Genomic DNA, 26739 nt, shown 5'->3' on the forward strand with positions numbered 1-26739 from the left:
GGGAAATTATTTGAAAGGGCTTACCTCACGAACTACTAGAGCATTTTTTCTGTTATTTGGATCAGATAAGAAGTAGATCACGTGAAGGATCATAGGCTTTTTTTGTAGACTATATTAGAAATATCTAATTTACGCGGACGAAGCTGCGCGTATATTTCGCGTGGTCACGACATCACGCGTAAACAGCTGAACGCATTTTGCTGAAATCCATACTAATATTATAAACGCGAAAGTATCTCTGTCTGTCTGTCTGTCTGTCAGTCTCGCTTTCACGCCAAACGCCAAAACTACCGAACCGATTGTAATGAAATTTTGTATACAGATAGTCTTAAGCCTGAGAAAGGACATAGGCTACTTTTTTACTGGAAAAAAGGGTTGTAAGGGGGTGAAAATGCATAAATATGTTCAAATTAAGTTAGTTCCAACAATTCATAATAGATGGCGCCGTGCGTCTTCTACATCGCGCTGACGCTTGCTCAAAAGTCTTTCTATAAGAGGTGGTATCATCTTACATTTAAGTTTCGATTTTTTTCGATTGTTATATCTATTCTACGGTATTAAATAACTCAGTACTTTATCTGTGCAGTGACGTAACCTTAAACCTATCAATGATAAATAGTTTATGGGTGAAGTTGTGTAATGGGGGGCTAAATAAGCTTTAAAATTTGGCATAAAATATAAAGTTTAATATAAAAAATTAAATACCTATTGTGTGCACACTGCACAGCTGTATTGATTTAAGGGGTACCAGGGTTTTCTTATATAAGCTTTTGACACCAATTTTGTTAACATCGCGCGCTATAAACTGAAGTCCACGCGGGCAACAGCTAGTTTGGTATAAAGATACTTTGAGTCCCGAAAAAGAACATAGGATACATTTTGTCCCGGAAAAATGTACGGTTAATGCACAAAATACTTTTATGATTTGTGCATAAACTATTCAATCTATTTTGATGGAATTTGGTATCGAGATACTTTGAGTTTCGGGAAAGGACAAGGAATACTAATTTTGTCCCGGAAATTTGGTATGGCAGTACTTTTAGTCTCGGGAAAGGACAAGGGATACTTTTTTATCCAGGAAAATATACGGTTCCCGCACAATAAACTTTTATCATTCTCGCCTAAACTATTTAATCTATTTTAAGGAAATTTGGCACGGAGAAGGACTGTTTTTTTTCCCGGAAAAATGTGCGGTTCCCACACAATATACGTCTTTTCTGGTGCGGCGGCGTGGACTCCTCTTAAGGTGCCCTTTTTTCCATACAAAACGTTGTCCCCTGTTTCCTCCCTGGATAATGCTAGTAGTTATAATTTTTTTCCTGATTATCTACGGCCACTAATACAATGTCCCTATGTTTTTTTTTTAATAATTTTATTATTAAAAGAAGATAAGAACGTTCAAAAACCCAAAAAAATGGCTAGATTTTCCGCTGTGTTCAAACATCCTGAAAACAGGTTTGGCTGGATTATACAAAAAAAATAAAACATAGGAACACAACTCAAGCATTTCTTTAATCTTTAATGAAAAAAGTACTTAAATCGGTTAAGTTTTGGAGAAGGAATCAGGGGATAACGAATCGTTGATTTTCTGCAGTTGTCTCTATCGCGTTCTGCGGTATAGGCTTGAGGTATGGGAGCCTCCCTTAGATATTACACGTACTTTTTTTTCATTTCTCTAGCCCCTGGTGTATCCTCTTAAGCGGAAGAGCAGGAACACCGTTTAGGTATGCCCGGGCGCGGCCCTCCGCCCCCAGGGAGTCCCACATACCCCGGGTAGCCCTCCCCAGACTGCCGGAATGTGTAAACGCATTTGCCCAACGCAAAAAAAAGGATAAAAATTATCTCCATATCCAGCAAAAGCGGCTCGAGCATGAAAATGCAAGAATCTAACAGACAAACAAACATTCGCAGTATAATATTAGTAGAGAATAGAGATCAGTCGCGTAGCGGGGGACCTCGTCGGTTGATTTCAGGGGTAGCGGGTTCGTTGACCTTGTGACGTCACCGCGTGACTCAATATCGATTGCTACTTATCCGGTCAAGATGTGACGTCTAGTCATGATGTTTAGTCATGGGAGCCTATAGCTCAGTAGTTAAGGTCATGGTGTTCGAAGACACAAATTTGCGACCCTGATAAACGTAGTTACACTTACAACTTACAGGCCAAACAAGACATCCATACTAATATTATGAATGCGAAAGTGTGTCTGTCTATCTGTGACCTCCTCATGCCCAAACCAATGAACCGATTTAGCTGAATTTTAGTATGGATATACTTTCGAGTCCCGGGAAAGGACACAGGATACTTTTTATCCCGGTAAAATGTACGGTTCCCGCGCGATAAACGATTTTTGGCGCAACGGAGTTGCGGGCGTCATCTAGTAAGCACTAAATGTCTCTTGAATGCGGCAGTACCACAACAAATCACGCCAATATTCTAATGATCAAAAAGGCTATCTAGAAATATAGATACTGTGTATAACCTAGAACAAGATCCAGTAGACCTTGACAGGTAACACCTTGGGAAACTGTAATATGAACCATCTGATCGTAAACTTGATATGGCTGATGTTAACTATACATCCTTACTAATACTATTAATGTACATGTGTGTCTGACTGTTACATCTTTACGCTTCGACAGAGCCGATTTAAGGGTGAAGCCAAACGTACGTAATTTGTGACTCGCAGAATTTCGGCTGGCAGAAATTCTGCTGTATTCAGTTTCATACAAAAGTCCAGAGGGGTTAGTGCGAGTTTTATTCGATCATACGCATCGGGCACGTAAACGCGAATTTATATGGAATCAAAGCAGCGCCATCTACTGGCTAACGTGGATACTGCTTTGATCCCATATAAATTCGCGTTAAACGTGCTCGATGCGTATGATCGAATAAAACTCGCACTAACCCCTCAGTTTGATTCACACGAGCGTAATTTTGTGAGTCATGATTTGTATGAAATATATTTCATACAAATCATGACTATACTTACATGCAGATCCTATTTTCATGAGGAGATATCTGCATGTATCATTAAAATTTGTCCCAAAGTTTTGAGCAAGACATGGGTTTTAGTATCTCATTGTTTAAAATTTCAACTGCAAGCGGTTTAATGACGAAAATAATACTACGATGGCAGGAAAATCAATATTACTGCATGTTTATTTAGTTAACGGACCATCAGAACACATTAATATTAACAATCAGGAAAATTGGTCATTAATATGTTACAATTTCAAATAATGTGATTGAAGTTTCCTGAAAAGGTACTACACATAATAAAAAGCCGCTAACACATTAGTGTGGACTGTGGGCCGATATTTCAAGTGTAAACATAAACCATTTTTTGTGATGATTTTTAATGAGAGTAATTAGAAATTAAAAATTTTTGAAAATGGCGTGACGATTAAACTATAGTGAACTCAAAGGAAGAATTTATGGCAGTTAAAGTAACAATAATTATTAACATCCACATTCAACACTTACAAACGCGAAATCTGTTCTTTTTCCGTTAAAATGGTGAGCCGATGTAGATAGTTTGGTATAAAGATACTTCGGAGGCTTGTTAAATTACATACATTCGTTTTTATTGTGTACCTATAAACATTTTTATATGAAATGACTTGCAGACAATGTCTAGTCATTTAGAGATGATGATGATTATGGAAACATGATTAGACAGATGATAAATTAACACTATTAATAGTATATGAGGTGTGATGATTCAGGTAATGTTTACTGTAGTAATTGAAATGATGAAGATTCTAAGAAAAGATCAACATAGTCGTTAGACACCTATTAAAATATAGATTCTATGTATTATAATGCCTCAAGAACCAAGCGGTCACCGGCGACTGTGATAACAATAGATAAGCTATTGTGTCTGGTATTTCCACGATTGAGGTAATAATATGATATATGATTGAGAAAATTGAATGTTTATCAGTGTTTCAACGTGATAAATTATCACATTGAAACACTATCCGATAGGCTATCCACAACTTTTTGACAGATTCTCCATACTTCATCTGTCAAGTTAAGTGGTGGATAGCCTGTCCGGCATTTATCAGGAAGTGGTGAAACAGGCCCTAATTAATCTGTACATGTTAATCTTGCATTTAAAGAAACATTGCAAGAAACTTCTACAGAATAATAAGCACACTAGATGACGCCCGCAACTCTGTTGCGCCAAAACTCGTTCATCGCACGGACACCGCACATTTTTCCTGGACAAAAAGTATCTTAGTACCTTTCCCGGGATTCAAAGCATCTTCATACCAAATTTCAGCACAATAGATTCAACAGGTTGGGCGTAAAGAGGTGACTGACAGACACACTTTCGCATTAATAATATTAGTATGTATAACTACGGTCTGTGCACAGAATTTGTATAACTGTACTTGTTATTTAATGTATCTATACTAATTGTATACATCATTATTTTGTTCTGGTCTATGAGTATTGTTGGTTCATGAATACAGAAGTATAGTTAGGGTAAATCTATGTTTGGTAGCTTGATCATCATCATTTTGTAATAATTTCAAGACAATTATCAGTTAGCTAGACTTCATTTATGTTTAGCATATTTTGTTAGTGCTAAGCTAAGTAGTAAGTAACCATCTAGATGACACTAACCTCCTTACTAATAAACGCTGTATAAGCTTTGAATAGTTATACAGTGTTTTGTCTTCTTCAATCCAATTAAAAATGGCACTTGTGTGACAGGAACAAAACACTGTATAACTATTCAAAGCTTATACAATGTTTATTAGTAAGGGGGTAACAATATAAGTAGGGTTGCCAGGTTGTTAAACCGAAAAGCTGGACGAGCAGCCAGTTTGGCCAGACATTTGTACAAAAAATTACTGCTTAGAATCTGAACTCTTTTTAGTGTAGGAATATGTTCGTAATTTACTGTTTTATTAAAAAAATAACATACAATTATACATTTTATTAGGTGTAAAACCTTCTAAAATTAGTAGATTTTCATATTAAATTGATTCAAAGCTCTACATAAGCCAGACTCCTCTTAATTTTGACTGGACACGCAATCAAAAAACCTGACTGTGTCTGCCTTTACCCGGACACCTGGCAACCCTAACTATAAGACAGAAAAGGATATAGGTATTTTCCTACAGAGATTAATTCAAATTGGTTTAGCAGTATAAACCATAAAGTGGTAACAGGCATTGTAAATCATAAATATAATATGAATTATTATGGTGTGTTGTGCCAAGATAACATGTTCAAAGATCTATGTTATTGAATTTTATAATAAACATATATTTTTATGCCAATTGATAAAATGATCATCATCATCATCATGACAATATAGAAAAAGTTTCATTAGAAGCCTTTATAATACAGATAAACATAGATTTCTACACAATTTTACACCTGAAAATCATATTTGATCAGTACAATTTTATGAATGATTGGTGCACTATTCAAGATACTTTCACAGTAACATAACCTAACATTTTGCGATTTATTAATAGCTTCACAGGAAAGTGTTTAAATACGATGATTAATTTGTGAATAATAAATCACGAATGAATCATTATGAGTCATGTGTCAATAGTCAATACCGTTGAATATGGGTTTCTCAAAGCTGAACTTGACTTTGGGCATACCTTACGTACCCGTGGGGCATTTTAAACAGAAATAGAATTAAAATGGACGAACAGAATGCTAAACCATATATGGTGATTGGTGAAGCGCTGCGGCGGCTGCGCGACGCAGTCCTGCCAAGTTCGATGCCCCCAAATGACTGATAACTGGTATATCACAAATTCACCGCATACGCGCGACCGACATAAAAGGAGAAGGCAACCTTTGCATGAAATTTAACACCGACGGAATACATATACCACACCTTTCACTAGTTTATTATATGCCGCGGCAATTAGGCTTTATAGTTCACAACACGTGGCATAAAATCACTGAACGATGACAAGTAATTCGACGAAAAGGCGTGCGAAGTCGGCAAATGGTTGTGCGAAATATGGCCGATACGGCGCCGGTCGGGTTGTCGAAACGCGTGGAAATAACGCATTTTCGTCGAAGAATCGCAAAGTTTATGGCGATTTATCGTAAACCAGATTTGTAACACTGCAATTTATAGTAACACTTACCATTTTTTGATATTATTCACGTAAAAATTCCACCACTCACTTCACCAACTCCACGACAACCGGAACAACACTGAATCAGACAGTTGGCTAACGTTATTTTGCGTCGACCAATGAGCGCATGTGTCAAAATTATCCACGAAGTCAATTAACGATCTTTTTATTGTGAAACGAGTTAATTAAAACAAATATTAATAAAAGAAATATTATTTTAATTTTAATTTACCTTTTAATATTTTAAATTTTAATAAAATTATCACACTTTAATTTTTAACAAAAAGGATTTTTTAATTTTTTTTTATCTAATCAACACAGATTACTAGTATATATTTGTAGACTAATCAAAATAGTTTGACACAAGGTGACAACTTTTTAAAATTTTGCGGCTTTCAAAACGCTCTGTAGACCGTACCTATTGCTACTGTTGGTACTGCAGAAATACTCTGTTATTTTATATTAATTTCGGATTCAAACTGTACGATAAAAACAAAGATTGCTTTAAACAACGAAGAGCTGCTATTACTACTACGTAATTATTACAAGTCGTGTCTCTAGTCTCTGCTCTCTGCTGATAGCTCCACTTCATGAGTCATTGATGACGATACGACATTAACCAATCAGTGACGAGGATTCAATAAATGTCCTTATATGGATAGACGGAAACTCGGCGAAATCGTGACATTGCAATTCAAAATTCTGGCGGGAATTTCTGCAATTCAAAGAAACTTTAATAAAAATTATAAATAATTATTATTATTAATAGCATAATAGGTAAGCGTCTAAAAATAACTTGTTGTATTTTAAAATCATGAGTGTCTACAAACCTACGTAGAGTGTATTTATTAATTTAAAAAGCCTGGTTTTATACCACTGATCTCCATTATACATGGAGGTCAGTGTTTTATACAGATTTGTTTCAATTGTTTCTATGACATATTCTTGAAACTTTATTATGTGAATCTGGTAATGCTACGCACGCGCGCGTTAAGAAATAAATAAAATAAATTCCAGAATGTTTAAGTTTTCTTTAAAATCAAGAATTGAATAGGTAAGTGATCTTGATCAAGTTTAAGAATTGAATCAAGAATCGAAGGAGATAGAAACAGGTGAAAGAGAGAGGTATACATTATGTCAGCAAGATATGCCCAAATATGGGAACACATTTTAATGTAAGATCATGCAACTTTGTTTCGTAACTTTTCCATTGAATGATTTAGCACAAATCTATCTCTAGTTAGTTAGTGCAATAACCGTGATTCAATATTTAATCCATGTTTATATTATGCATGTATTTATGATTGTAACTTTTGTTGGCTGTTCATAACAAATAAATAAATAAATAAAATAAATCTATAGATATGCAAAGATAAGATTTGAACACATTTTTATCTTTCCTTTGTACTTATTTTGTTTACAAATATAGAATATAAATACAACAAAAAAAAGAATAAAGCGTTTTTGTCCGTTTGATTACAAAAAATAAAACTACGTGTACAAATTTATTTACAATGTTTATTTAAGAAGCTTATGTGTATAGCAATATGTTGGTTGAGTGTGAGGTTTGTCACTTCTCACTCTTTCTGAATACAAATTGTAGTTACATAGTTTATTTACGGTGAGAAATTACAATAAGTGAAACTGAGCACCCAAAACAGCATTAATTCATCAAGCCCCATACGGTCACCCGTGATCGAGACACAATAGAAATACTATTGTGTCTCGTTTTTCCACGATCGACGGGTTGAAATGACTTCTTTCTGGTTTGTTTTACGAATTCCCAACATACTTATGGTATCTTTTATACATAGTGTACATGTTAGTCATCGTCATTTGTCCTATTGAACCGGCTAAAGCTCTCCTCAAGAAGGCCACAGCATATGTAGAGTCTGACACTTGTATGAGCAGCGCTATAGAACTTTCAAGATGTTGCCGGATGATCTTCGGTGGTGGACTCTTTTCGATCCATGTGCAAATATCTGCTATGGTGTATGCTGAGATTTTGGAGACATGAGCCTTGCGTTTGCATATGGATTGTGTTAACCTGAAACATAAGATTTGTATTTTTAGTAGAAAAATCTATGGTTAGATAATTAATAATCTCCTTGTTTGAAAGTCGGTTAGTAAAATTAGCAACAATTGTAATAGCCCATCTATTTTTTTAATACTATTTAGACATATTATAGATAAACCTAGGAGTAAATTTCATGAAAACCTTACACTTTGCCACGATAAACTAGCCTACGTCCATCCCCATGACATCATCTTTACTAGTATGTTTTGTGGGTTTTAAAGTTGTATTTTTCACTCCAGGAGACCAACTAAATATTCATTTTCGCGTCTTATTCTATGAATCTTAGTATGCAGTTCTCAAATTTATGCAGCTATTAACGAGAAACCAAGCATGTATTAATATACAAGATTGTCCCTAGTCCAACTTACTTCTCAACGGAGTATCCACACTCGGCAATCTTATGTTCAATATCTCTGTCTGCTGTTACTTGAGTGTCCAAATCCATGGTTCTTTCACATAGACATTTTATGAGTGTTTTGTAACACTGGATGTAGCAGGGCCATCTGAAATGAAGCAAACTATGTTAAAGCGAAAGAAATTACAGTATTTTTAATGTAAGCAATAACTAATATCATACAATTTATCCATAGGCTTTAATTTGGTCGATTTATATAAAGCCCAACCAAACAACATAGCTTGGCAATCTGCATATATGCCCGTGAACTACCCGTGAATCAATTTCTCTGAGTTTTGATCTTAGAAATTAAATAATTATATGGAACCAGATGGTGCCCGCAGCTCCGTTGCGACAAAAATCGTTTATCGCGCGGGAACCGTACATTTTCCGGGACAAATAGTATCCTATGTCCTTTCCAGCGACTGAAATAATTTCCATACCAATTTTCAGCAAAATCGGTTCAGCGATTTCTACGTAACGAGGTAACAAAAAGACAGACAAGACACCCTTCGCGTTTAATCATTGCGAGCTTAATCATGGTAAGATGTCGCATAGGATCGGAAGAAATGTCCTGTATACAGAAACTCATACACATATTTGCAATTATATTATTAGTATGAATGTATGGAGGCATGTATTTTGTATGTTTCACTCACCTATCTTCTAACAACTCCTCTCTAGACAACAGAAGATTGTTTAGTATCATTGAGTACCCATCGAAAAGAATGAAAAACGCTTGCCAAGAAATTATACATCTTCTGTCCACAACCTTAGAGCCTAATATGTAATGTATCACATGGAGCAACTCGAATATGGCGTCTACAAATTTGTAGTCCAGTGGTATCTGAAATAAGAAAAAATTACAAAGTTAAATTTTGTTTAAAAAAAATGTTTAAAAAAATGTACCCTGAGTAAGGACTTGAAGCATTGGGAGAGCTTTAAAATACTGTGACTCTTTGTACTGTGATGTCTTCAGATATATCTGGTCTTAGGGGGATATTAGATTATCATATATATTGGATCCGAGATCATTGAGTCAATGATATTGTATAATGTAATATAGACATATGATTCATTTCTTCCTTGATCATAGATTTTTGACATATACAATTCCGAAAACTTCTATGCGCATTATAACTTTAGGAGCACTGTACCAGTCGGAATACAAATACAAATAAACTAGCTGTTGCCCGCGACTTCATCCGCGTGGACTTCAGTTTATAGCGCGCGGTGTCAACAAAATTGTTGTTAAATTTAAAAGCTTTTTAAAACCCTGGTACCCCTTAAATCAAAATACCCAAAAACAGCACATAATATTTCATTATTTTAAATTAAACTTTATTTATGCCAAATTTTAAAGATTATTTAGCTCCCCATTACACAACTTTACCCATAAACTATTTATCATTGATAGGTTTAAGGTTACGTCACTACACAGATAAAGTACTGAGTTATTTAATAACGTAGAATAGATATAACAATCGAAAAAAATCGAAACTTGAACGTAAGATGATACCACCTCTTATAGAAGGACTTTTGAGTAAGCGTCAGCGCGATGTAGGAGACGCACGGCGCCATCAATTATGAATTTTTGGAACTAACTTAATTTAAACAAATTTACGCATTTTCACCCCCTTACAACCCCTTTTTCCAGTAAAAAAGTAGCCTATGTCCTTTCTCAGGCTTTAGACTATCTGTATACACAATTACAATCGGTTCGGTAGTTTTGGCGTTTGGCGTGAAAGCGAGACAGACAAACAGACAGAGATACTTTCGCATGTATAATATTAGTATAGATTATGTGCACACTGCACAGCTGTTTTTGGGTATTTTGATACTCGCAGCGGCGAGGCGACACTTTCAGCGCTGCCATTCCGGTGTAGCGCGGCCCTAAGAGGGTTACCATGAAGCTATTATAGATCTATAATAGCTTCCGCTTGCCAGGGTTTTAAAAAGTTTTTAAATTTGACACAAATGATGTTGACACCGCGCGCTATAAACTAAAGTCCACGCGGACGAAGTCGCGGGCAACAGCTAGTATGATAATGTAATTTGCAGATATGATCAAATGATCATATATATTGGATCCTATATATGATCATATAAATGATCATATATAAATGATAATACCCCCCTTAGAGTTCAATTTCAAAACGTTGGGATTACGACTTTTAGCATTATAAATAGGTTAGCTTTGAAATTGTTACCAAAATATTACTATTGCTAACAATTGGACTCCAAAACTGAGACAAAAAAGCGAAGAAGAAACATTTCTCTCTGTCACCCCTTGCCTTTGATTTTTTAAGAAAAAAATTTACAGGTCCACTAGTTTAGTATCACTTCTATGTTCTTATTCCTTGGTAGAAAGCATGTCAAACCATTACCTTTTTCGCTGCCAAAATAACTTCCGACAGAACATCCAAATCATACTTAATCAATTCGCAAATCGAATCTTCGACATTCACAATAACGTCCCCATCTTGGTTGCCGCCATTTTGGTGTAAGCCATCTTGTTCCACCTCGTAGTGTTGCTGTATCCAAAAACACAAATTCTTCGTCGCCCGATAAATAAGTTTTGTGAGGGCAACACATTTTGGTGCGATTATATTCGCTTTGAGACACTGTAGCCATAAGTATTTAGATACTTTACGCGACGATATCTCTGACTTTGTGAATTCTTCGTCTTTGAGAATTAACGATGGTTTCTGAAATAAAATTATAAATTAAAATGTTGTGTGACAAAGCCGAATAGGATGAAAATTATTATGGAGATACTATAGAGTCTTGGACACAAGAAAGTTTTTTATTGCAGGAAATGTACGGTAAACAATATTATATTATGACTAGAATATGACCAGAGACATAAGTCCGGTCACGAAGCACATACTATTCCGTAATCGTACACTAACCTATCGCTTGTCTCTTTCACTCATGAACAATAACTCATTCGGACTACATCAATTTTTAGTTATGGTATTATTTTTGTTTTAAATAAAAACTTTACGCTTTAGCCATTTAGCGGATACAAAGAAAATAGTTTATACGTGGGAGAGCCATGCTTCGGCACGAATGGGCCGGCTCGACCGGATAAATACCACGTTCTCACAGAAAACCGACGTGAAACAGCGCTTGCGCTGTGTTTCGCCGAGTGAGTGAGTTTACCGGAGGCCCAATCCCCTAACCCCTACCCTATTCCCTTCCCTACCCTCAACTATTCCCTTCCCTTCCCTTCCCTACCCTCCCCTATTCCCTCTTAAAAGGCCGGCAACGCACTTGCAGCTCTTCTGATGCTGCGAGTGTCCATGGGCGACGGAAGTTGCTTTCCATCAGGTGACCCGTTTTCTCGTTTGCCCCCTTATTTCATAAAAAAAATAAAAATAGTAGGTAAACGACTAGAAAATAAACTATTTAAATGATGATTTTGACATGATGATGAGACAAACTGCACAGAATAAAACATACCTTTAAAACAGCGAAATTACTTAGATCTCCAACAAAACGCGTGCCAAAGCATTCCACAGACGATAATTCAGCCAAAAACTTCAATGTCACAGCAATTTCCTCCAAAATATTACTCTTTCTTTCCTTCTGATTGTACAACATTAATCTAGTCTTGATACTTGTCCATATCTTTTGGAACAACTCATCTTTTTTCCCGAAAACTTTGTGGGATTCCAGTTTTTTTATGTACCTCAAAGTCACGTTAAGCAGTTGCAGTGATGTCTCTATGTGTTGTATTTTTGTGTCAGGGCTTTCTATGGCTTGAATCTGAAATGTAAAAAATAATGATGATAATAATAACTAACTTTGAGGTATAATAGTAGGGACTAGAGCAGTGGTCCCCAACCTTTTTTTCATGGGGGCCACAAACATGTTTTAGTCTTGGTGTCACGGGCCACAACCAAAAATTTTTAGACTTAAAAAATAACATTCTTCAAAATTAACGATTAAAAAGTGGAAAAAATTAACGACTACCACGTAGACTTTACGTTATTTTGCCGGTGGGCGTGAGTCACTAAACATCACGCGGGCCACAAATAAAGTCCCGGCGGGCCGCGGTTTGGGGATAGCGAGACTAGAGGTTTCGAAAAGTATATTAAAAAATATATATTGTAGTGAATAAGTATAAAAGATCAGCTTGGATTTGTCTGGTATTGAAAGTTACATGACATACAAAGACTAAACTATGAAAGTGATTATCATACCGCGATCTGTCTGATAGGTCCCTTATTAAATAATAAGGGACCTATCAAACAGAGAGCGGTCACACGGTCAAGCGTTCAAGCGGTCAGTTTTGCGTTACTTGTGTTGTATTACGTTACATACTGTTACATGCTAGGGTTCGAAGGATTTGGAGAGAAAGACCTGCTGACTCTCTTGAAGACTTTATTCACTAAGTCCAGGTCACACAAGCATACACTAGGTCACAACACTTAGCACTAAGTCCAAACACTAATCACTAGGTCCAATCACTAAGCACTATCACTGTCCTAGGTCGTAGCCAAGTCGAAGGTTTCACTGGTTCACTCACTATTGATCACTTGTTGTCACTCCGAAATCGCCTTGATGATCGCTCGAACTGAACTGAACTACGGCCCGTCCTCCTGCGACTATTTATGTGGCGAGACGAATTCCAGAAAGTTCCCGATTCACGTAAACAAGTATGGGAATTTTCTAGGAGGCTCGAGCATGTAACACCTAGCCCATCTAGTTTCGAGTAGGGGATTTATGTGTAGTGTGTCCCCATATCAGTTTCGCTGGTTTGCCGCTAGATGGCACCACATGTCCGTATACCGTGTACCGTAACAATACATATACTCACACAAGGGGCGTTCTGACCGCGTCGGAATTGTTCCTGTGTGACTGACCGCTCGAACGTAGAATGCGAACGCAGAACACTTGAGCGCGTGACCGCTCTCTGTCTGATAGGTCCCTTAGGATACCGTTTATCTTCAAAAATTATAGGGTTTACATGGGATATTCTGTTTGCTAGGTTTTGCTCTAGGCAACAAGTATATCTAAAATAAAACGAAATCAAAAATACTCACAGCATTATCGACAAAGAATTCCAAGCCAGACCAGAGGCAATCCAAGCTTTTAATTTCTTCAGCGTCTGTGCTTTCACAACATTTCAGTAAGGTATTGGTATAAGCGCCCATAGCATTCAGTATTGCCACTCTAGTATCCGTGTTGCCTGGTTCAATATTAATTTGAGAAAAATCTATATTTTTAAATGATTTTAACATAGCATTGTTGAGCTTCTCTTGAAGATTTGCTAAAATAGACCTAAATGCACTTGTGGTTATGGCTCGTTTCTCCTTAGCAATCAACGGCAAAACCGTACAACTTATTTGAAATACGCTATTGTTAAATAGTTCTATATCTTTGCTTTTTGTCTTGTGGTTTTTCAGAAGAATGTCTACAGTATTTTTGATAATGTCAGAATCAGTTTTCACCTTCTTCACTGCTGACTCCAAAATGCATTTGATTACAAACATATTATTTGACGCTTTATTGGATAAAGTCAATAATTCTAAAATTATATTGTCATTGAAATCGAAAATAGCTTCAACAGAGAATAATTTATAAATGTCTGGATACTTCGGACTCAATTCGAAGATTCCATGTATGATATTATCTATGGTACGTTTATGTTTTTTCGTCTGGCAACATTTCTTTATCATCATCAAAACCAAGATGGCTACCAGTTGAAAGCTCTCATCCAAATAAGGAATTTGTATTTTCTGTAATATCTCTAGATATTTCATTAATTCAACATCATTCTCCATAGTTACATTATGTACTATTTGTTTCCAATCATTTTCTTTTCCCAAAGCTGCTATATCACTCATATATTTATTTACAGGTTTTGTTATTGTAACCTTTTCCATAGACTTTATTAAAACTTTAGAAATTTCCAATACAATAGATTGCAGCAATTCTTTATTTGAAATTGTTCCAAATTCAAATATTTCAATGGAAAAATCTTTGACTATGGTTTTAGCAAGTTCTTTCAATTGACTCTTGTGAATGTCTGTAAATATTTCCCTTAGAAAATAATACTTATTTTCTCTGTTTATATGTTTGGATATTTGTGTTATTAAATGTGTTTTTGTGTTACTAATAGATTGTAGAATGTTTTCAGTAGTTGGCATAATCTTGAATGCCATAACTTTTATAAGAAGAAGATTGTCCTGAAAACAGTAAAATAATATAGTGATATTTATACATAACTCACATAAGTTACAACTAAGATTGTTAAGGCCATTATTGAAATGTGTATACTTCTTTTCAGTTCTAACACTGTGCAGCAGTTTTTTTTAAATATATGCTTACCCATATTAATATAGCATTATCTTCTTGAATTTTAGATTCCAAAGACTTCCATTGCTTTTTCTTTAGACAGGGCAGAATAATATTCAAGTCTGAGACTTCCAAAATATCTGTCACTTCTTTTACATTTACTTTAGTGTTGCTATACTTAATATTCAGTAATTTTAGTTGGGCGAAACCAAGACAGAGCTGCAGAAATGCCATGATAAGTTGTGGATTCTGAAAAAATATATTTAAGGGTTACTACTCTATTAAGTTTATAGCTGTTAAAAAGCAATTGAAAAATATTATAAAGTTCCTTACATAGTTCAATTTTAGAACACACTCCCCGAATTTCTGCAAACATTCACTTTCGGCTTTTTGAAATATCGACCAGAATTCTTCGGCAATATTTAATGGTACCGTATGGTCCGCCATTCTGCTGTGACGCAGAAAACTCGACAAGATGGCCGACAGCACTTCCGTCAGGGTTATGATTGATGGACCTGTAAATGCATGAGATTTTAATGTAATTTCAAGAAAAATATAGGTTTAACAAAACCTTTGTTTTCAAACATAATATTAAAACCATCAAGTGAATGATTGGTGGTCACAGTTACTTTGTAGCTATATTTTTTTACACAATGTTTTATGCATTTCTGTCAAAAAACTATTCTCCACAAATCAGACAGTAACAAAACAATTTTTAACTATGATGTCTGTATGTGATTATGGATATTTTTTTTAGTACGGAGGAAATAATTTATGTGATACAGTTTATATTATGTAATTGATTGTACTGTCGGTTCTTGGTGGAAATTCATGTTGTACACTAATAAAACACACTTTTCTTGCACTTTTTCCACTATATTAAGATATTATTATAACTTTTAACAAATAACACGACCGGTTTCGAAATTATTCATTGATGAAAACACCTGATGATGAATAATTTCGAAACCGGTCGTGTTATTTGTTAAAAGTTATAATAATATCTTAATATAGTGGAAAAAGTGCAAGAAAAGTGTGTTTTATTAGTGTACAGTTTATATTAACAAAATTAATATTGTTACGGTACATGGTATACGGACACGTGGTGCGCAAGTACATACTCGAACCTTCTAAAAAGGTCCAATGTTTGTTTACGTGTTTACCCTTTATTTGTTAGCGTGTTTGAATTTAGACCTTATGACTGAGTCCATAAGGTCTAAATTAAATTCAACCTACTGCACTATCGCAAGGACGGCAGTTTTATTGTGGCACATTCCCGAGCCTACTAGAAATTTCCCACGGTTGTTTACTTGTTTACGTGAAATCGGGAAATTTCTGGAATTCGTCTCGCCATATAAAAAGAGCCGCAGGCACGCCCGGCAATTCAGTTCAATCTAAGCGATCATCAAGGCGATTTCGGAGTGATCAATAGTGAGTGAACCAGTGAAACCTGCGACTTGGCTACGACCTAGGACAGTGATAGTGCTTAGTGATTGGACCTAGTGATTTGTGTTTGGACTTAGTGCTAAGTGTTGTGACCTAGTGTTTAGTGCAGTGTTAATAAAGTCTTCAAGAGAGTCACCAGGTCTTTCTCTCCAAATCCTCGAACACTAGCACGTAACAACTGGTGTCGGAAGTGAGATTTGGAGATGCCATTGACTCCGAGAGAGGACTTCAAGGGGAGTGTCAGGACAAGGGCACAGCGAGCTGCTGCCATTGACTCCGAGAGAGGAGTTGTGGAGGCCACACCCACTGGGGACCAAGCTCCGCCCACTGAGGGACAGGCCCCACCCACTGGCCCCGCCCACATGGCTCCGCCCACTGGCCACGCCCACCAGGCTCCGCCCACTTTGGCTGAAGCCACGCCCACTGGCTCCGCCCACCGGGACACGCCCACTGGCCACGCCCCTCAGGCTCCGCCCACTTTGGGCATGGCCACGCCCACTGGCTCCGCCCACCAGGCCACGCCCACTAGCTCCGCCCACCGAGCTCCGTCTGCTCAACCCCTGCCTACTGGCTCTAGCCACCATGCATCGCCCGTAGCTTCTGCGGCCCCTCAAGTGGCTCCCCAATTACAAAGCCTAATTGAGTTAATTCAGGCTCTGCAGGAGTCACAAGACCGCAAGCTCGGCGCTTTGCAGGAGTCACAAGACCGCAAGCTCGGCGCTTTGCAGGAGTCTCAAGAGCAACAAAAGGACCTCCAAGAGAAAGCGCTTCTGGCCATAAAGGATGTCAGTGACACGGTGACTAAGCTTCGTAAAGATGTCGACGTAATGAAAGAACGAGTTACTGGGTTAGAGACGGTTGTGGAAAATTTGAAAACCGGATTCACAGAACTACAGAAGAGAGTAGTGCGCCTAGAAACTACGGGAGTTGCGGTGTCTAGTGGAGTCACTGGTGTGGCGCAAGGACCAAGAGTAAAGGTGCCACCGTACGACGGCACTACTTCTTGGAACGCTTATCGTCGGCAATTTCAGACTGTTGCTACCGCAAACGGATGGACGGAGGAGCAATGCTTGACCGCTCTCACTGTTGCACTCAGAGGGCAAGCTGTGTCGGTTCTGGAGGCACTGCCACATACGGGAAATGGTTTCCAAGACCTGATGGAGGCACTGGAATCCAGATACGGGGAACGACACCTGGAGCACGTGTTCCGTGCCCAACTGCGTGACAGAGTCCAACGTTCAGGAGAAGGACTTCAACAATGGGCGTTGGAAATTGAAAAACTCGTCAGGAAAGCATATCCAGGAGCCGACACCAAGATGGTCGACACAAATATTGTTCAAGGATTTGTCGACGGAATCAAAGACTTGGAGGTCAGGGCTGCAGTAAGACTTGGTCACCATACCTCGCTAAAGGAAGCATTAGCGCATGCTTTGGAAGTCGAGGCTGTGCGCCATGACATACGGCAAACCCATAAGATCCACAAGGTCTCTGAAGAAGTCAAGGAAGTTAAGGCTCCTACGAGGAAAAGATTTGAAGCCATGTGTTATAGGTGTGGTGAGAGGGGCCATCTTCAGCTAAACTGCCCGCAAAAGAAGACCCAGATGGCAAGGATGAAAAGGATTGAGGAACAAATGGAGGAGTTAAAGAAGCAAGCGGTTTCGTCCCCTACCCGGAATCATGCGGAACGAATAGAATCCAGAACTAAGGGACGAGTACTGGATGACGCGGAGAAAGCCCCGGTAACTGTTACCTCCCAGGCACGGAGCGGAACAAAGAGAACAAGTAATTTGGGGCACATGGAGAATGAAGCTATGAGAAAGGCTCAAGAAAAAGATGACGACCTTCGGCACATCATCACATGGAAGAAACGGGGTGACATAAAACCAATCTGGAGTGAGGTTGCACCCACTGGCGCTGTCACTAAGGCGTACTGGGAGCAATGGGACAGTCTGATACTTCAGGACGGACTACTCTACCGGAAATGGCAGAAGGCTAACGGCAGAGAGTTCTATTTTCAGATAATTGTCCCAAGGGCAAGAGTACCAGATGTTCTCCGCGAGATACATGAGGGCGTATCAGGGAGTCATCTAGGCGTCAAGAGGATGCTAAGGAAAGTGCGAGAACGATTCTTCTGGTTGCATTGGAGAGATGATGTGCAGGATTGGTGCCACAGATGTATTACTTGCGCTGCTGTAAAGGGACCACACACCAGGAGTAGTCGTAGGAACCGTCTGGCGCGTTACCATGGCACTAACAATGATGCTCGGGACGAGCATCTCTAAGAGGGGAGTAGTGTTACGGTACATGGTATACGGACACGTGGTGCGCAAGTACATACTCGAACCTTCTAAAAAGGTCCAATGTTTGTTTACGTGTTTACCCTTTATTTGTTAGCGTGTTTGAATTTAGACCTTATGACTGAGTCCATAAGGTCTAAATTAAATTCAACCTACTGCACTATCGCAAGGACGGCAGTTTTATTGTGGCACATTCCCGAGCCTACTAGAAATTTCCCACGGTTGTTTACTTGTTTACGTGAAATCGGGAAATTTCTGGAATTCGTCTCGCCATATAAAAAGAGCCGCAGGCACGCCCGGCAATTCAGTTCAATCTAAGCGATCATCAAGGCGATTTCGGAGTGATCAATAGTGAGTGAACCAGTGAAACCTGCGACTTGGCTACGACCTAGGACAGTGATAGTGCTTAGTGATTGGACCTAGTGATTTGTGTTTGGACTTAGTGCTAAGTGTTGTGACCTAGTGTTTAGTGCAGTGTTAATAAAGTCTTCAAGAGAGTCACCAGGTCTTTCTCTCCAAATCCTCGAACCCTAGCACGTAACAATATTAAATACATATGTATACAGAGGAATACTTACTAACAAAACCTTCCTCTAACATCATAATACAATTTTCTTCTAAATCTTTCTGTAGGGATATCAGAAGCTCCTTATTTTGTCTGAACATCAATTCAGAAGTTAACTGCCCATACATTTCTACACATTCCGATGGTAATATATCATTCCCAGTGATAATCTTATTTTTCAACTTGTCACAGTTTTCTCCCAGTTCAATAGATTCATTCAGTTTCTGCTTACTCTCAAACTGACTGACATTAGAACCTTCCAGAAACAATTTCAAATGTGGAACCATTTTGCTAACGAAATCCACTCCTCGGCTTAATTTAAACAAAATTTCCAACAAACTATTCATTGTTTCCGTATAGACATTCATAGTTGAATTGTTTTTCTTCGCAGTCATAATATACGGTAGTATTTTGTCCATTTTCTGTTCTACTATACTGGGATCTAGCTTTAAAGCTACATTTATAATCTGTAGCGATGTTTTATCAATTTTTCCTTCCATTTTCAATACACCCACCATGGTCGCTTGTAGGAATGTCATAAAAGTTTTTTTCACTTCAACTTTAGCTATTTTCTCTCCCAAAGTATCAGTTAGTCTAACACTTATGTCTATTTCATTATGTAGTAACACCCCCAACATGTTTAGAAAGATATTTCTTTTAATTTTATCATCGTTTTCCTCGAATAATATTGGTGGCATTTTCATAGCTGGATTCATGTAACTTTGTTGGATGTTTAGCACATTTGTTGCCATGATATAGAAGGCAAATATGAGTTGACTTTCATGTTTATAACAGGTAACAAATATATCAATGAAGTCAGATAGAAATTGGGCATCTTTCTTAGATCTTCCGTTTGGAAATGTGAAGAAAGCACTCATAATTTTGAGCACCGATTGTATATTTTCACCCCTTTCAGCTATCAGCTCATCTATATTGTCTTTACGTATTAAATTGCTGAGAAAACTTGCGAATACAGGTCTCTTTATCATTGGAAACAAAACACTTTGACAAAGATCAATTACAGATTCCCGATTTGTACGTAAATATTGGAATATGGTCTCTAAATTTTCTCCATCTAAAAACTTTACTATAAACTCCAATTTCTTTTTGGAATCCTTATAATATTTTGCTATACAGTTAAATATACGCTGCTGGAGCTGTTTATTATCATCATGACTTAAATGGTCGAGTAAATTTATTGCGATGAAGAGAAAATCGTCTATTTGCGTTGTAAGTTGTGTTGAAATTTTTGGGTTCTCTATAAATGCTGTGACTAGCTGAACATCATCATTGTTTAAAGTTTCACTGTGAAGATATTGAGAAATGACCTGGAATGTATGAGAAGAAAATTATAATGTAAATTATCTTTGAAAAAAGGTATACAAATGTTTTATAAAGTATACAGTTGCTTTATGTCAATGCAGTGCTGTTTTATTATAATGAGACTGCTTCAAAACCATGTTTAATCCCTGGAATGTGGAAAAACCAGACACTATAGCTTATCTATTGTTATCGTGACCGCATGTGGCCGCTTGGGAGTTGAAGTTGTAGTATACTTTGATTATAACAGCTAAATTAGGATGCAGTTTTAACATAGTTTGAATATCAAACAGGAATGCCGTGAATGCCTGCACACAAAGAGTTATGTTTCAGTGAGTTTTTATTAAAGTAAAAGTATAAATAAGTAATAAAGTTACCTTTATAATTTTACATTTCAAATCACTAGTCAAAGATTCTGCATTATTCGTCCAATTCAAAATTTCTTTTATTTCTCTGCTTCTGATCTTTCTGTTCTCTATGAGGCTGCTCAGCCAATCCCCGATGATTCTCTCTTTCGGCGCAGTGGCAAAATGTTGTGAATTAACAACGTTTTTCGCAAGTTTTAACCGTTTCGGCAATGATATACTTTCATCCTCAAGTTTGCGTTTTAAAGCTGAAATTTCGTCAAATTAGAGTGTACTGGCACAAAAGTAACAATTTAATAATGTTAATATTTATAAATGTACGAAATTACAACGAAGAATCAAAATATCAAAAGGAAACACGATGTTTCTCATTATGTATTTGAGAGAGGTTAGAAAGAAAAAATTAAAGAATCATACCTTGTAATGGATATTGCGTCATAGTTATTATCTTTTAAACAACTATTTATTTCTAAGTTGAGAATGTTTTAAAACAATAATTAATTAATAAAGTTGAACTAAAGAAACAAGACACAAAGCATGATCATTGATCCATGTTTACTGTACTTCTTCTTCTTGGTAGACTAATGACAGATGACAGATCTAAAATTATGACAGTATGTTTTTTTATTGCACGTCATAACTTCCTTTGACTTTCAATCTTTCATTTGAACAAAATAAGGCTATTGCGGGTGGAGTGTGAAGTGGTGTGAGGTACTTTCCAACTTCCTCCTCCTCGTTCTTCCTCCTCGTTTCATCCCAAAATTTCTTTGAACCTAGCAATTGGAATGGCCTGAGTAATTTTTTCTTAATATTAAAATATTATGTTTTGATAGCGTTGTGTTTTTTGGCTTTGGGTAATTATTAGGTACTTTGTTACACAGAAAGCTATCACACCAGTGAAATCAATATCTACCTTTGAATAATAAATGTATGTACACTTATTAAAATAATTATTTTTGTAGCAGGCATAATTTGTCATTGTTATAACTTGTAACTTGTAAGCTGTGCCCTTGTAGCTTGTTAAGCTTTCAGCGTCGTAGTTATAAATAACTAGCTAATATTATTTATTACAATCATTTTCATAGTGTCCAAGTGTGTGCGCAATTATACTCAAGGAAGGAAGGAGTAGTATTATTTTATTCTCGTAAGCTAATGGGAAGGATCGCGTAGTTATCAGTTGATAATTATAGTTCGCTGTATCGAACCCACAAACAACGAATTCAGTGCTCACATAGATTCTAAAGCCCATTTTTATAAACCGCTCTCGATCTCCTACTCAATAACAATCTTGGCTGATACGCTCTTAATCAACATAAGTCCAGGTTTGACCACAATTTTGAAACAGTATTTCAGGAAGCAGTTTGATTTCACAGTTGAGTGCCTAGTTTCGTTTGTAAAATAATTAAATTATTTAGCATTAAGTATTTTGAAATTCGATTAAAATCGTAGCCTATGTGTTATTCTGATGTAGGTATTTAAGCTTAAGTATAGCATAGTATATAATAAGTAAAGTTTCTTTAAAATCCATTCAGTAGGTAGATTTTGCGTAAAAGAGTAACAGACATCCATACATACATCCATACATCAATAATTACATCCAAACAAACTTTCGCCTTTATAATATTACTAGACGTTGCGCGCGGCTTCGCCCACGTAAAGTAGGAATTTCACAGACAAATTAGCCCACAAAAAATAACCTATGATCCTTCACGTGGTCTTCTTTATAGTAGTTCGTGAGATAAAGTCCTTGCAAATAATTATTTCCCCCCTTTTTTCCCACATTTTCCTCTATTTCTTCACTCCTATTAGTCTAGGCGTGATGAAATATAGCCTATAGCCTTCCTCGATGAATGAGCTATATATATCTAACACTGAAAGATTTTTTTCAAATCGGACGGTTCCTGAGATTAGGGCGTTCAAACAAACAAATAAACTCTTTAGCTTTATAATATTAGTATAGATAATATGATTTATATTTTCTGCCACCATATTTTGGTTGCTTGGAAGAAACCGCTGAAAGCGGTAAGGCCGCCTATTTGCTATGTTCCTTGCCTAATGTTGCTTTTGTTATTTTATATTGTTTATAATGCAAATAAAGAATTTATAAATAAATAAATAAATATATTTACATCCAAACGAAGTTGCGCGCGTCATCTAGTCTTACATAATTTCGGATGCGGATAACATTGAGATGAAACCCTGACCCGAATAGTTTAGAATTTCGGCCCTGGCTATTAGAAGGCTTTCGTATTCGAAGGCCTTACTTCATACTTACTAGATGACGCCCGCAACTCATGCGCCAAAATTAGAGTTTATCGCGCGGGCAAGGTACATTGTTCCGGGATAAAAAGTATCCTTGTCCTTTCCCTGGCACTCAAAGTACTCCCTAAGAGTCTAAACACACTAGGCCGAAGTTACGCGGCGGAAATTCAGCATGATTAAATGTATTTTAAATTACCGATGACACACTATTCCGTCGCGTTCCGTCCGTATATTGTATGCGGACATTGCGGGCGTAATCATGCGGAATTTCCGCCGCGTAACTTCGGCCTAGTATGTTTAAACACTGTGTTATATAATATGATAGTACCTGGATGACCGAGCTTTGCTCGGTATAGCAAACACTCATTGACTTCGTGTTACTTAATAACGCCATCTGCTGGTCGTTAAAACAATTAGTTGCTAACAAAATAGTATTACTATTCGCCAATAGATGTCAGGAAGAGTCATATTTTTCAGTTTATCGATTATCGATAAAACACAAATAAAAAGACATTTTCTGAAAATGATTCCTAGCTAGATCGATTTATCGCCCCCGAAACCCCCTATATACTAAATTTCATGAAAATCGTTGGAGCCGATTCCGAGATTCCAATTATATATGTATATATATACAAGAATTGCTCGTTTAGAGATATAAGATTTAATGTACTGTCACATATTGGTGGAAATTCATCTTCAATTAAATAATTATACACTTTCCTTGCAGTCTGCGATCTCCCTAAAGCGGACACACAGCAACACGACTTTCGTATTTTTATCGACTTCCAAAAAGGAGGCTGTATGTATTTTTTTTTTTGTATGTTCAACGATAACTCAGCCATTTGTGATCTGATTTTCAAAATTCTTTTTGTGTTGTATAGGGTTTAACTCGAATTTACCATGTTCATAAAAGTGGTGATCTGATGATGGGATCCTGGAGGAATCGAGGGGACTCCTTGAAATTTGTATGGAAACATATAGTGATTTCAATTTTTTCTGAAGCATTCGAGGTAAATGCCACCAAAAAGTAAGATTTCGTACCAGGTTATACCCTGGATCCGAAGGTACCCAACAGAACTTTTGAATCCTTATAGATACAGGTTCGGGGATTTCGGCGTTGTTTAAACAACTGAAAGCATAAGCCAACACATCAATTTATTTGATCATCATCATCAAAATCATAATTATGCCATGGGTCATCACATTATGACCCAATTATTGATGCTTTTCGTGATATTTTGCATCGAAGCAGATGTTTTTGATGATTATTTCGCTGTTTGTGGACCGATTTTCAAAATTCTTGTGTTGTTGTATAGGATATAATCTTGATTTTGTATAATAATTACGAAAGTGGTGAGCTGATGATGGGATCTATGAGCAATCGGGAGAAAACCTTGAAATTTATCAAAAGACTCATAGTGGTTAAAATGTTGTTTCTAGTAACTTAAACATATGTTACGAATAAGAGAAAGTTCATACGAAGGTGTCTCTTGGTCCAAAGCCACTGAACAGAACTCCTGAACCTTTAAAGATAAAAGTTTTTAAACTGCAGCATCGCTTAGATATCTGCAAGCATTTACCACAATTTCGCTTACAGTAACATAATGTGAATAGTTAACATTCGTAGTGGTTATTTACGCATAAAGCCTTATCTTGTAGATAACTAAAAAGAGTAAAATTATTATTTTTAACAAAGATTAAAACCGACTTCCAAGGTCGTTCCAAGGAACACTTTGAAGTCGGTACCAGTCCAAAAAGCTTCAGATATTCTGACATTGACTGAACTCACGATAAAATTAGCTGGTACCGACTTCAAATAATGAAGACTGTAGTATGTACAGAAATATTTGAGATTTAGATGAATTCTGAAAAAGGCACTATTATAGAGTAAGAGTTATTTAATACTTTTTAGTTCATATTATTATTGTTTTTACCTTGGAAGTCGGTATTAATTTTTTGTTATAATTTTCATTTTTTCCTTTTAAATTCAGCATATTCCCTCAGGGGCGTAGCGTACCTTGGCGGGGCCCCGTATAAAAATTTGTTTGGGGGCCCATAGGAAGGGTAAAGATTTCTCAAAAAGAAAAAAACATATTTTGCATAAAATTAAAAGAAATATTTTTTCATCATAATAATTACTTCACATTATTTAAAAACAATTCAAATTAAATATTAACTCTCCTTGCCCTTTTTCGGCAAACTGATTAAGTAATTAAATCATTCATAGCTGATGATAACTTTAGTTTTTGCCTCTATGGAAAATAGTGACAGGTCTGACCGAAGTTCTTAAAATTTGAACGCACGCTTTACTCGGGAAAAAAGAAATCGTTTTTTTTTACTTTTATCTTTTCTGAAATTTAAAAAATTTGGGAAGTTATTATTAATTTTTGCTTACGCACCTTGGGGGGCCCTCGTAGGTCGGGGCCCCGTATAATTGATACGGCTGATACGGCGGTAGCTACGCCCCTGTATTCCCTACTCCCGTGAATTTTTTCACATTTCCAGAAGCAACCGTTTAGCTGGTAGAAGGGACACTGGACTCTAACGATTTTTCCGCTTTGAAACTTCACTTCATTCTCAAATGGATCCCTAAATCGGAAAATGATCTATAAATACTCGTAATATTTTTAAAAAACCTATCCAACGACACCCTACACGATGGCGATAAAAAATGTCATCCCCGCTTGATGTGTAGGGGACCATAAAAAATATTTTTTCAAGATTTTATATACTTATTTGTCGGCTTCATTAATATGTGCATACAGCTTTGTAGGTCCTTTAGTCTCTGAGTAAAACCGCGGACACACAGACGGACAGACAGACGGACGGACAGACCAAAACTATAAGGGTTCCTTGTTGACTACGGAACCCTAAAAAGCCAGATTTTCCTGCCAAGATGTACAGGCGACTTAACAAGCAGCGCTACTATTTTCACAGTGAACTCAATACAAAGGACACAATATACACATCCTAAATTATTTGTTACAACCTGTATAAGGAACACATACGCACCCTAAAGTATTATCACTTAGTTTTGTTACAGCCTGTATAAGTAGCCATCATTGACTTCGACGTTTGACGTCAATTTTGGTTTACAATGCCGTCATTACGATGTAATTATGGACTCAAAATAGCTAACCTCAAGCTAAGGCCGACTAAGAATAGGCATATAGTGCTGGAATAGAACGATACTATTATTAATGGTCTGGCTTTAAGTTCGCAGTGAATCAATCGTCAGTGCATAATGTTACGAGTGTATTTAATAGAAGTGTAATCACTAATCGGTTATTGGCTAAATCTTTAATTTTTTTTATAAGGGGGCAAACGATATGACACATATGATGGAAAGCTACTACCGTCGCCCATCGTAACATCAGGAGAGCTGCAGATGCGTTGCCGGCTTTTTAAGAGGAAATACGCTCTCTTCTGCAGGTTTGCAGGTCGTATAGATCCGGAAATACTGCTGGTTCGTTTAATGTTAAATTTTAAGATATGTACTGATGATTAACTGCAAACCTAAGGCCAGGGGCGTAGCGTACCTTGGCGGGGCCCCGTATAAAAATTTGTTTGGGGGCCCATAG

General features: G+C 37.0%; 2 protein-coding genes and 1 long non-coding RNA gene across 6 annotated transcripts in view; all 3 read right to left on the minus strand.

Annotated features, from left to right (window-relative positions):
• The window catches only part of LOC121737962 (cofilin/actin-depolymerizing factor homolog), an 18726-nt gene extending 12064 nt beyond the window's left edge, over positions 1–6662 (minus strand). Inside the window, exons 1-2 of one of the 2 annotated variants that reach the window (XM_042129710.1) lie at positions 6545–6662; positions 6136–6205 (exon numbers count right to left, since the gene is read on the minus strand). In XM_042129710.1, coding sequence (XP_041985644.1) covers positions 6136–6138 — 3 coding nt within the window. In that variant the 5' untranslated portion in view covers positions 6139–6205; positions 6545–6662. Of the gene's footprint in view, positions 1–6135; positions 6308–6544 lie in introns of those variants that run through there. The other variant, XM_042129709.1, reaches the window with a different exon arrangement.
• Positions 1–26739, minus strand: part of LOC121737965 — a 380295-nt gene that overhangs the window by 137529 nt on the left and 216027 nt on the right. The window lies entirely within an intron of this gene.
• On the minus strand, positions 3860–21449 carry LOC121737943. Of its 3 annotated transcripts, none has more exons than XR_006037204.1 (12): positions 21314–21449; positions 20909–21144; positions 19225–20539; positions 15237–15418; positions 14937–15152; positions 13649–14794; positions 12063–12368; positions 10985–11305; positions 9257–9444; positions 8572–8706; positions 7843–8173; positions 3860–3875 (listed from the first exon to the last, which is right to left on the minus strand). XR_006037204.1 is itself a non-coding variant. In XM_042129682.1 (12 exons), the coding sequence occupies exons 1-11, from the start codon at positions 21333–21335 to the stop codon at positions 7900–7902; spliced, it is 4341 nt and encodes a 1446-aa protein (XP_041985616.1). In that variant the 5' UTR covers positions 21336–21449; the 3' UTR covers positions 7631–7791; positions 7876–7899. The 3 variants fall into 3 exon arrangements, 2 of the variants coding, with proteins under 2 accessions (XP_041985616.1, XP_041985615.1); XM_042129682.1 differs by lacking the exon at positions 3860–3875 and adding an exon at positions 7631–7791 and having other exon boundaries at positions 7876–8173; XM_042129681.1 differs by lacking the exon at positions 3860–3875 and having other exon boundaries at positions 7631–8173.

Source organism: Aricia agestis, chromosome 22 (assembly GCF_905147365.1).
Source record: "Aricia agestis chromosome 22, ilAriAges1.1, whole genome shotgun sequence".
NCBI classification, from domain to species: domain Eukaryota; kingdom Metazoa; phylum Arthropoda; class Insecta; order Lepidoptera; family Lycaenidae; genus Aricia; species Aricia agestis.